This window comes from Mus caroli, chromosome 7, assembly GCF_900094665.2.
Source record: "Mus caroli chromosome 7, CAROLI_EIJ_v1.1, whole genome shotgun sequence".
NCBI classification, from domain to species: domain Eukaryota; kingdom Metazoa; phylum Chordata; class Mammalia; order Rodentia; family Muridae; genus Mus; species Mus caroli.
In genome coordinates, this window is record NC_034576.1 from 103,288,825 (window position 1) to 103,301,781 (window position 12,957).

Consider the following 12,957-nt stretch of genomic DNA (forward strand, 5'->3'; position numbering starts at 1 on the left):
TCCGGCTCCGCCTCCGTCCCACCTTCTTTTCCCTCCTCCTTCCCCCAATCGCCTTGCGTCGCGCCACACTTCCTATGGCCGCCAGAACCCCACACCTTCCTCCGCGCGAGAGTCGCGCGCGCTCTCGCGCCGCCACCTCAGTTAGCAGCTGCCTGCCCTCCGCTTTTTCTGATTGGCTCGACTTGTCAGTGACGTAAGCGCTCCTTTTTTTTTTTCTTCTCCCCCCGCCCCCCCCCGCACCCCCTTGCTTACCCGGAACCGGTCCCGCCTCCTCCCGGCTTCTCCAGACGCCAGTCGAAACCTGATCGGCCCCTTTCTCCGCCGCACGGGAGGAGCCGGGATTGCTGGCGAAACCAGGAAGGCACTGGCGGCGACGCGCACGCACGCACTCACGCACGCACGTCCGAGGCCGGCAGGGTGGCAGGCTCGCGCCCGGACTCGCCCCGCATCCGCGCCAGAGGCTCGCGCACTCAGCGGGTTGTGCTGCGGTGGCGGCGGCGGCGGCTGCTGTGAGAGCCCGAGCGCTGCGCGTGCCGAGACCCAGACGCGTCTGCGGCGCTTGCCTCGCCATCCTCCTCTCTCACCTCAGTCTCCGCGCCGCGTTCTGAGGGAAGGAACGGCGCTAGGCTAGCGAAGCCCGAGTGCACCGCTGGCTGCCTCCGACACCGCCCTGCGTCCCTTCGCGGCCGCGGGCCCGGCTCGGTGCTAGGCGACTCTGCGGGGAGGCGGCGGCGGCGGCGGCTGCCGGTCGGTGGAGGCACTCTCCCTTCAGCCTCGCCCCTCTGCCCGGCCCTGCAGGGGCCGAGAGGACTCGGAGGCTGCCCCTTCGGCTCGGCCCTCTTCGTCAGCGGGTTGGAGCTGCAGCGGTCTGGAAGAGGTCTCTGGGCTGAGGCGGCGGCGGCGGCTCCTCCGGCTCCATCATGTCCGCGGGCGGAGACTTCGGGAATCCGCTGAGGAAATTCAAGCTGGTGTTCCTGGGAGAGCAGAGCGGTGAGTGCGCGGCTCCCCCGCTCCTGGCAGCCGGCCGCGGCTTCCCCGCACCGCCCCCAGTGCAGCCCTTCTGGCCGCTGAGGCTCCCCGCCGGCCTCGCTCTTCCTAAAACCCCCACCCCCAGCCTTTCCCCCGGGTCCCCCGACTCCTCTTGTCCCTGTCCCTGGCTCCTCCTCGCTAGGATCTATCAGGCTTGTAGCTTAGACCTCTGATCCTCGCCCGGACTCCGCCGCCCGCAGCCGGGCCCTCTCGGGCCGCTCTGTCCTCCTCAGTCCTCACCCCGCCCAACCTCCTGTCCATCCCTTTCTTCCTCTGCTCTGCGTGGTCTCCTCCACCCGGGCCGGCTTTATGGGGCCCCACCCTTATTCCTTGCTCTTTTTCCGGTTCCCATTGGAACTGGGAGTGAGGTCCCACTCCGAGAAGCCCCCAACTCTGGGGAACGGGCCCCCTCTTCAACCTTGGATGAAGGAGGGTGGGATCTGGGCGTTGTTTTCCCCTGAGGCTTGGCTCGGAGTTGTACTAGTCTCTCGGAAGGTGAGAGAAGTGGTGGTCATAGAGAAAAACAATGCTTGCTCAGTTTACACCTAAATGAAGAATTAGTTAGGGTTAGTGAGCTAATATATTTCAAGTGAAGGCGACTTGAAAAGAGGTGGCGTTGCCAGTGATGATTTTGGTCATTTGGGTTGGGACTGGTTGGAAATCATTATTTTCTATTAATTTTCGTCATTGACAGTTCTTTTGGCTATATTGATGCCTTTTCGATCTCTGCCAGATGCTATGTCATGATCAGTTTACTTTGAATTTTTCTCATCTCACTTCCCTCTTTTCTCGTTTCAACATGAAATATTTAAGTATCTTCATGATGATACAAGCAAGAATTAACGGGTGAAATGTTAATTATTAATTTCTTCTTGACAATTTTCCAATTACATATTTAAAATGTATGTGAGAGGCTTAGAATAATGCATCTTTGTTTTGTAGGATTGCCTTTGGGTAATAGGGTAATAGATCCATCATCTAGCTCTCTAAATTAGGTTAGAATACTATTTGAGTTAACTAATTTTTTTATGTATACCTAATATTTCATAGGGTCTTGTGAATGAAATTGTAATGTCATTTGTCTGGTTAAGGTTCTGCAGTCACTGTGCTTCCTAATGGATACAAGGTTCTAATTTTGTAATGGTTGCCACAAAGATTACTTCTTCCAACAGCTTTATTCTAAATCATACAAACTGAACAGTATTCAGAGATTATAATCTTCGCTTTTCCTCTACATTTTTCTTGACCATCATTTTAATTCAGACTTTGGGGGATTAGTTCCAAGTAATCAAACATTGAATACCTACTAGATATCTTAAATGAGGTTATGGAGAACAGTATTTGGAGTGGAAAGCATATAACTGATAAAATATTCTTAGCTTTTATTGCTAGCTTGAACTATTTATACCAATTTGGAACTTTATGGCTGGTTAACACTGGTTGCAATTTTGCCTTCAGCAGGGCCTGGGAAATAATTTTTCTTCTTGTAATGTTTGGATTTGTCTTCCCTATAACCTTATAGGATGGAAAGATCTTGTCTCCCTCTTGTTTGTTTATGGATATTTCTCAAGTATAAACATTTCCAGGCCATCAAGATGGCTCAGTGAGTAAAACAGGCACTACACCTGACAACCTAAATTCAATCCCCAGGTCCTATACAGTAGAAGGGGAGAACCAACTCTCAGAAGTTGTCCTCTGATCTCCATGAACACCACCTACAATAACTAAATAAAATCAGCATTCCCTTAGGTGAGGAACGGAGGAAACCTATGAAGTGATCCTGATCCCAGTAGTGTTGCATGGCAGTTTCAGGACAGTGCCATACATAAAGTGAAGTTCATTGGTCATTGTTAATAAATAGGTTTGAATGTGCTTCTTGTGCAGTCTTTGGAGATTGTTGACTACCTCATATTGTGATACAGGAATAATTTAGTTTGCACAAAAATCCATTAATCTTTCTGTTGAAGTTTTTATTATGAGATCTTGTTTGTTTTTTGTTTTTTGTTTTTGTTTTTGTTTGTTTTTTTTTTTTGAGACAGGGTTTCTCTGTATAGCCCTGGCTGTCCTGGAACTCACTTTATAGACCAGGCTGGCCTCGAACTCAGAAATCCGCCTGCCTCTGCCTCCCAAGTGCTGGGATTAAAGGCGTGCGCCACCACGCCCGGCTCCTTTGGATTTCTTGAGTGTATTATATTAGAGTTTTATGACTTCTCATTTTCTTTCAGATACTATTTTTCTTTTTAAGCTAGAGTTAACATTTTGATAGCCCAGGCTGATTGTCCTCTTGCCTCACTGAGTGCTGGGATTTTAGGGGTGAGCCACCATACCCATTTTTATTTTCATTTCATTTCTTTCCTATTTTGAAATTAATATCTTTTTAAGGCACTTTCATGTAGTGAGGCTGACCATGAACTAAATGTGTATAGACAAGACTTGCCTTGAATATCCGATGATCCTGCCTCCACTCAAGTGCTGGGATTACAGGTGTTTGCCACTGTGTTTGGTTTATGTGGTGCTAGGTGAGCACTATACATACTGAGCTATATCCTTAGCCATGAGGAAATTAATTTTTTTAAGTTGGCAAACAGAGTAATGTGTTTTTTGGTTTTTGTTTTTTTTTTTTTCAAAGATTTATTTATTATTATACATAAGTACATGGTAGCTGACTTCAGACGCAGCAGAAGAGGGCGTCAGATCTCATTAAGGGTGATTGTGAGCCACCATGTGGTTGCTGGGATTTGAACTCAGGACCTTAGGAAGAGCAGTTAGTGCTCTTACCCGTTGAGCCATCTCGCCAGCCCCAGAGTAATGTGTTTTAATATGGCTTTTTCATGTGTGTGTGTGTGTGTGTGTGTGTGTGTAGAGCTACAGACAGACAGACAGACAACAGTCTTACTGTGTAGCCTAGGCTGGCCTTGAAGGTACAAGATCCTCTTGTATCAGCCTCTCAGGTTCTGTTATTTCTTTCTTTAATTTATCAACTATTCCTTTTTATTTTTTCCCAGCCTTCCCAGGTAGAAACTAAATAATGCCTTGTTAGGTTTAGTTATGTATGTGTGTATACATTTCTTTTTTTTTTTCTTAAGATTTATTTATTTATTTATTGCATATGAGTACACTGTTGCTGTCTTCAGCCATACCAGAAGAGGACATATTCCATTGCATATGGTTGTGAGCCACCATGTGGTTGCTGGGATTTGAACTCAGGACCTCTGGAAGAGCAGTCAGTGCTCTTAACCGCTGGGCCACCTCTCCAGCCCCGTGTATACATTTCTATATATTAGCACAGTTTTAGATTTATAGAAAATTGGCAAGATAGTACAGAGGATGCCTATGCATCCTGCATCCTCTTTCCAACTAGTACCTTACATTAATAAGGCACATTTGTTAAAATTATTGGCCAAATGTTGATTATATTTATTAACTAAAATGTATTATTTATTTATATTGCCTTAGTTTTAAAAAACAATATTCTTTTCTGTTTCAGATTTCCTTCCTATATATAGATATAACCTTTCTATATATAATATAACCACATTATACTAAATTATATATCAGATTTCACTTGCTTTCTTTAGGGTTATGTTTGCATGCTTTTTGCTCTTTAGAACTAGGAGGTTAATTATCTTTTGAGGTCATCATATTGCTAAGTAATGCTATCCAGTAGTTTTGACACTGAAAGATCGATTTTTGTTTTCACGGTCAGTGTCTATAGTTTTCTTATGCATTAGCAAAGGCCTGTAGAATCTGTGTTGCATAGATGTAAGTTGCTATGAATTATTTATTTTTAGGTCTGTTAGAAATCCACAATTCAGCTTTTAAAGACTGTTGTAGTCTTTGGAATAGCCTTCTTTGTTTCCTTAATAGTATTTACCACATTTATAATACTTTATGTGTTTGTTTTTTTGTGTTTCCCAGGGCAGAACAGAATGCAAGTTTCATGAAAATTATTATCTTTTTATGTTCACTGAACCCCTATTACTAGCATAGAACCAGTTTCATGGTCACTGCTCAGAAATATTTGGTGACCAAACAATAGTTAAATATAATAGTAGTCAAAGCTATTAACCTATTAAATGTTTCACTAAAACACTAAAAGAAAAAGAACTTACTTGTCTACATATTATACTTTTTTTTATTTAAACAGGGTTCCCCCCAGCTGACGCTATTAACTTATTTGCTGTTAGTATAATGCAAAAAAGTATGTCAAATATGCAGATGATTTGGTCATGTGATTTTATTAGCTTTTCAATGAACGATACCCTGCTCTGTAGTGAAGATGAATTGTTTTATTACTTGACAGATCTAGTTAATGGCATGCGTCTTGGCAATCTTATTTTCTCTTTATTTTAGTATATGATAAAGGAATATTAAACTATGTAAGTCTAAAGTCAGGAGAATCTTTTGTTACTATCAGGCTATTGTCTGGAAATCCAGAGGGGCTTTTAGGAATGTCATTAAGTGGTTTACAATGGAATTTACTACAAATGTAATTGTTATTGATTATTAGGAACATGATGGCAAGGAGACATGCATAACCAATATGGCTTTTTTTTTCACTTTGTATTACCCTTTTCTGTCAACTTTTTGAACTACAATGTAGTAAATAGGGATAAGGGAAACTAGTAATACCTCATGAATGCTGTAATAGTGTAGTATGATGGGTCACTCTGCTGTATTGGGTATTTCGTATTTCTTCTCTGTAAATTCCTTATGGGTAGAGTCTATTAAACCACTTAAAAGTTTTCCAGTAAACTACTTAAGTGTTTATTAAACACTCAATTTACCAAACTCTTAGGAAAATTTTGCATTTAATTAGTCTTCATAATGGCACTATATACAATAAGTCCTGTTTATTATTTTTATTGATCTAGGAAGCTGAAACAAAAAGACGTTGAGTAATTTGCCAAAGGTCAGTGGCCAGTACTAACACTGGAAATTTGAACTTTGTGCTCTTAATCATTACAAGTTTTAAGGTTTAAAAAATAAGATACAGAAGATTCTTTGTTTGCAAAATGAAGCTGCAAGGACAAAATGGCCTGATACTATCAAATCCAGTAGCTCTCAAACTGTCTGCTGATCTCCAGAAATTGCACGAGACCCTGCAAGCAGGGGTCCATAAGCCCCATATGGATCCAGAATATTAAGATGTTATTTGCTTTTTCACACCTACTACTTTATAGGAATATAGTGTAATTTCTAAGAGCCTACCTGCCATGTGAAACATGTCAAACGCAACTATAAGAATATAGCTGTCTTTTATTGAGTTAAACATTAAGGAGCTTTGCCAATACTGTAAAACACTACCACTATTGCTAAGTTTTTGCTTGTAGTTTTTTAAATAAAAATTATGTTAACATGTAATGATTTATTACTATTTTAGATATACTAAGGTACTTTTAATTTTTCATAGTTAGATTTCAGTATATTAAATACTGATATAGTCCACTCAATCATAATTCTTTAATATCTTCAATAATTTGTAAGGACTAACAATCCAACCACAGATGGTGATACTTGTTTATAATCTCAGTATCTAGGAGGTAGAAACAGAGGATCAAAAATTCCAGGTTCTCCTCTTATCCACTGAGCCATCTTGCTGGTCCAACCTTATTTATGTCAAGGTTTCCCACTGAACCTAAAGTTTACTGATTCATCTAGACTGGCTAGCCAGCAACCTCCAGGAATCTTGCTGTCTCTGTATCGGTAATGCTGGGATTTTAGGTATACATGGTACCTACCCCCCCCCCACCACCACCACCTTCCTTCTTTTCTTTTCTTTCCTTTCCTTTTCTTTTTTAATGTCCAACTCAGGTACTTATGCACAGTGCTTTACTGACTAAACCATTTCCCCAGTCCCTAGATTACTACTTCTTGGAGTTAGGAATGGTGATGAATGCCTAGCATGGGAAGTTGAAACAAGATTATTGCTGCAAGTTTAAAGAAAACATGGGTTATATAATGAATTCAAGGCTAGCCTGGACTTCGTAGTGAAACTGTCGTAAAAAGGAGATGGGGACTAGAGAGATGCATTTAAGAGCATTTGTTTTGCAGAAGACCTAGGCTTGGTCACAACTATCCATAACTGAAGTTTCAGGGGAGCCAATGCCTTCTAACCTAGTGCACTAAACCATGGGCACTAGGTATGTACATGGTTTACACACATGCAAGTGAAATACTCATGCTCATAAAATAAATCTAAAACAAATACTTAGGGGATAAAAGGCACCAAAAAGGTCTGTGTGTGGTGGTGAATTTCTTTAATCCCGGCAATTGAAGAGGCAGACAAGTGGGTTTTGGTGAGTTTGAGGCCAATCTGGTCTACATAGTGAATTTTAGGTCAATCAGGTGTACATAGTGAGGCCTTGCCTCAAAGCAAAAAAATGAAGGAGTGGGGACTCGTGCCTTGCACGTGGGAGGATTCGGGACTTAAACTCTATCCCAGGTACCTGTGAGATCATGACAAGTAAGAGGAAAAAAAATGCTCTCTACTTCTTTTTTTTTTTTTAAGTGTGTGTAAGAATGCATGCATACATACATTTGTACTGTGTGTATGCATGGCCCATTGAGGTCAAAAGAGGACATTGGATCCCACTTGGAACTGGGGTTACGAGACAGTTGTGTGCTGCCATGTGAGAGTGCTGGGACTTGAACCTAGGACCTCTGGAAGAGCAGCAAGGGCTCTTAGCTGCTGAGCCATCTCTCCAGCCCCTGTTTATGGATTTGTATGAGTGAAGGTCAGAGGTCAGGAGCCATTCACCTTATTTTTGGGGACAGAGTTTCTTACTGGAACCTGGTGTTTGCCAATTAGACTAGGCTGGCCATCCAGCGAATTCACTGGCTTTTCCTTCCCAGCACTGGGATAACAGACTATACCCAGCCTTTTCCATTAGTGTTGTTGAGTAAACTCACATCCTCATGCTTACATAGCAAGCACCTTTCTCACTCTCTTTCTAGTTTCTTTACTTTTCTTTTCTCTTCTTTTCTTTCTAAGACAAGGTTTCAAGTAGACCAGGGTGGCTTCAAAAAAGAAAAGAAGTAAGAAATTAAGGGCTGAAAAGGTGGCTCAACAATTAAGACCACTTGCTGTTCTTTCCAGCCCCTAATTTTCTTTTTTTTTAAAAAGAGAGAGAGACAGACAGAGAGAGAGAGAGAGAGAGAGCGCACACGAGCGAGCAGGGACAGGCAGTTGTAATACACTGCTGTAATCCTAACTCTTGAGGGTTTGAGGCAGGTAGCAAACACCTTTATATTATTATATATTTGTTTGTTTGGAGATGGGAACTCACTGTGTAGCACTGTTTGACCTGAAACTTGCTATGTGTGCTAGGCTGTCCTAAATTTACAGAGATCTGCCTACCTCTACATTTCCAGTACTGAGATTGAAGGCATGCCCCTCCATGTCCTGCTAATATTATTTTTATTGTATGTGTATTCATATTTTACTTGGATGTATATATTGCAAACCATGAGCATGCCTGTTACCTTGAGAGGCCCTGTAGAGTTGCAGGCAGTTGAAAGCTGGCATGCAGGTAGTTACCAAACCTTGCTTTTTAGGATCAAATTTGGATCCTCTCATTTGCTTGTGAAAGCACTTTACTGACTGAGCTCTATCTCCACACCCCTATTATCATTGTAACTGTTGTTTGGGGGGGTAGGCTGGGTGATGTAGGGTCTCACTATTGTGCCATGCTGAACAATGAATTGAAGACTTTATATATGCTAGCTAGGCAAACCTTTCCTAACTGCTATATCCTTAGCCCTAGTAAATGGATTTCTGTTCTGTGTTTTTATCTGTCTCCCCATATATAGCACAGGCTGACCTGGAACTTGATATTTCTGCCTAAGTCTCCTGAATGCTAATACTACAAGTGAACTACCATGCCTGGGTTATGAATTTCTTTTTCATAACCATACTTTGAAGTTATTTTGTAGTGAATAGCAGCACTCAAAATTTTAATACTTAAATGACCTTTGTTTAAGGAGTGGTAAGAAGAAAATGGAGACTTAATGTGGCCACTGTGGGCAGAGGATCAAAGAGATCACTGACTCCTCCAAATCCATGTAGCAAGTGACTTTAACCTTACCTCAGTATCAGGAAGTCTTTGTAGTTGTGTGTGGAAAGACACATAAAAGAGGATACTTTAAAAATAAAGCAAGGTTGAGGAAACTTAACCTAGAAGGGAAAAGATTTTGTATCTTGAGTGTCTAGAGTTAGTCTGTGGTCAATGACTTGTTGAAGAAAATGTGGACTTTTAAAAATGACCATTGGGTCTGCTCATAGTGGTGTGAGACTTTGATCCAGCTCTCAGGATATAGAGGAAGGCAGATCTCTGAGTTTGAGGCCAGTTAGGGTTACACAGAGAAACCTGTCTTGAAAAAAACAAGAGGGCCATTGGGTTTATCAGAAGAATCAATTAGTGATTTTTTTTTTTTTTTAAGAAAATTATTTCAGTAGAGTTTTGGAGAGTTGAGGTTTTGCAACTTTGTTGGCTAGTTTTTTGGCAACTTGATACAAACTAGAGTTATCTGAGAGAAGGAAATCTCATTTGAGAAAATGCCTCCATTGGATAGGGGTATAGACAAGCCTTTTATGAATTTTTCTCTTTTGTTAATGATATGGGAGATTTCAGCCCACTGTGGGTAGTACCACCAATGGACAGGCGGTCCTGAGTTGTGTAAGAAAACAGACTGAGCAAAGCATGGGAGCAAGCAGTAAACAGTGTTCTTCTATGGCTCCTGCTTCAGTTCCTTCTGCCATGATGGACTGAACCCTAAGACAAACCCTTTCCTCTCTAAATGCTAACTAAGACAATAAGTAAGCAATAAGTATGATATATTTAAAAAGTTAAATCCAGGGATCAGAGAGATTCAGCAGACCCTGGTTTTATTTCCAGCACCCACACTGCTGCTCACAGCCTGTAACCTTAGTCCTAACATCCTCCTCCAGGTTCTTCCAGCACATGTGGTGCACAGACATACAAGGCAGAATATCCATACCCATATAATAGTAATTGTTTAAAGAAAAATTAAAGGTAGGCTTGACTTCCCCATACCTGTAATTTCTGCACTCAAAAACTTGAGACTAGCCTGGTCTACAGTATGAGGTCCTGAGATTTTTTTTTTCTTTTTAATGATTTAATCATATATGTTTTTGCATTCTTCAGATGTTTTCCTTTGGGATTGGAGAGATGGATCAGTGGTTAAGAGCACTAGCTGCTCTTCCAAAGGATCTGAGTTCAATTCCTAGCACCCAGCTGATAGCTCATTAAACTCCCAGCTCTCTGTAATTCCAGTTCTAGAGGATTCAACACCCTCACAAAGACATGTATACAGGCAAAACACCAATGCAGATAAACAGTTTTTAAGTAAAAATAAATATATACATATTTTTCCTTTTTAATTTTGAGAAATTTTAAATATGAAAGAACCGAGAATGTCATAAACTATTGTTGTATATTTAGTAGATATTAGTATTTTTTAGCTATATAATATACCCACACACATGCTGTACCCCCTCAAAGTCTGTTATTTTTTCTTTTTTAAAAATTATTTATTATATATATATGTGTGTACACTGTAGCTATCTTTAGACACACCAGAAGAGGGCATCAGATCCCATTACAGATGGTTGTGAGCCACCATGTAGTTGCTGGGAATTGAACTCATGACCTCTGGAAGAGCAGTCAGTGCCCTTAACCACCCAGCCATCTCTCCAGCCCTGTTATTTTTATTCTTTTTAAAATTACATCTACTTATTGTTATGTATGTGCTTGCACTCACACATGCTGTCATAAGTGTGGCAGTCAAAAGACAACTTGTAGGGAACTTTATCTTTCTACAATATGGACTTTGGTGCTTAGGTCATCAAACTTTAACATGCTGCGCCATCTCACACTCCCACTTCCTTTGTTTTGGAGGCAGTCTTACTCTGTAGCTCAGACTGGTTTTGAACCCATGTGGTGGTCTGAATATGCTTGGCCCAGGGAGTGGCACTATTAGGAGGTGTGGCCTTGTTGGATAGAATAGCATGGCCTTCTTGGAGGAAGTTGTGTTACTGTGTGTGAACTTTAAGAGAGGTTTCTCAGCCGGCGTGGTGGCGCACGCCTTTGATCCCAGCACTCGGGAGGCAGAGGCAGGTGGATTGCTGAGTTCGAGGCCAGCCTGGTCTACAAAGTGAGTTCCAGGACAGCCAGGGCTATACAGAGAAACCCTGTCTCGAAAAACCAAAAAAAAAAAAAAAAAGAGAGAGAGAGAGAGAGAGAGGTTTCTCCTAGCTGCCTGCAGAACAAGACATGGAACTCTCAGCTCTTTCAGCACCATGCCTGCCTAGATGTTGTCATGCTTCCTGCCATGATGATAATGAACTCAACCTCAGAACCTATAAGCCAGCCCAATTAAATATTGTCCATTATAAGGGTTACCCTGGTCATGGTGTCTCTTCACAGCAATGAAAACACTAACTCAAACAGCCCATAACAGTCCTTCTGCTTCAGCCTTCCAAGTGCTGCTGGGATTAGAGGAGTGAACTACCAATGCCTGATATAAATGGTCATCTTGAAACAATTTACTGGTGTGTTTCCTAGAAGATTGAAGGCATCATTGGGATATCCTTAACAGTTGTGTATACATGTGGTTGTTCACAGAAGCTTCCCTTACACTGATATGCTTTATGTGTTTCTGATATTTACTATTTCAAGCTCTAATATCTATGGTGTTTCAGTTGAACTCTTTGTGGTGTGAGAATTTTTCAGTATTTGTTTTGCCTAAGAATGTTATGACTGGGAAATTGGCTTCTACATTTTATTGAGTTTTAACTTCAGTAAGTTCATGTGGTTAAACTTTTTTTTTTTGCTCTAACCCTTCTATTCTATTAAAACTAAAGAATATATCTAAAGAAATACTTGTGTGCATACATTGGAAAATTTTTTTAATACACACACACACACACACACACACTGTATATATTGGGGCTAGAGAAATTGGAGAGAATGCTCAGTGGTTAAGAGCATTGGCTGTTCTTCCAGAGGACCTGGGCTCTGTTCTCATTACCCACGCAATGGTTCACAACCATTTATAACTCCAATTCCAGGAAATACCACACCTTCTAGCCTCTGAGGGCACCAAAAATGCACACAGTGCAGGCTAAAGACTCATAATAAACAAACAAAATAAAGAGATCTGTAAAATTTTACAGTATATGTAACACTTACAATTCCAGCATTTCAGAGCCTGAAGGATGAGGGTTTCATTTCTAAGTTCAGTGCCTGCTTGTGCTACATAGGGAGATTCCCCCAACCCCATCCCAAACAGCAACAATAGACTATGCTCTCCCTGATTGTGTTGATATGCATGACCACCCATGCCCATGTTAAGCTGCTGTCTGCCAGCTAGAAAGCCCTGAAGGAGAAGGCTGGCCTGCAGCAGCCTGTCCAGCGATGACAAAGTCCAGTTGTACTGCATCCAGTTTAACAAGAGCTTTGCTAAGATGAACAGGAGCACCAATGAGTGGAAAACTGTTGTGGACGTGGCCATGTTTTTCAAGGGGTTCATGCTCTAATTCTGATGTGGGAGAAACACCATGGGTACAGCCCCATCCCTCATAGCTTTGATGGAGACTGGGTGGCTCTGCAAACCCAGCAGATGCTGGACAAGAAGGACTTCTGCCAAGTAGGAATATAACAAAAAAATGGAAGAAGTGAGACCCCGTTGCTTGTTTCCTTCCCCTTAGTCAGAATGCTGGAAGCTGCTGTGTCCAACAGTCTGTGTTAATAAATGACCAGTTTATGAGAAAAAAAAAGGTTTAAAATTAAAAAAATAAAAATCTGAGATGTCGGGGCCTAGCAAACACAGGAGTGGATGTTCACAGTCAGCTATTGGATGTATCACAGGGCTCCCAATGGAGAAGCTAGAGAAAGTACCCAAGGA

General features: G+C 41.7%; 1 protein-coding gene across 2 annotated transcripts in view; it reads left to right on the plus strand.

Annotated features, from left to right (window-relative positions):
* Positions 1-279: 279 nt before the first annotated feature.
* The window catches only part of Rab6a (RAB6A, member RAS oncogene family), a 34,412-nt gene continuing 21,734 nt past the window's right edge, over positions 280-12,957 (plus strand). Inside the window, exon 1 of one of the 2 annotated variants that reach the window (XM_021166103.1) lies at positions 280-990. In XM_021166103.1, the coding sequence (XP_021021762.1) occupies positions 921-990 (70 nt within the window). In that variant the 5' untranslated portion in view covers positions 280-920. The remainder of the gene's footprint in view (positions 991-12,957) is intronic. The other variant, XM_021166102.2, reaches the window with a different exon arrangement.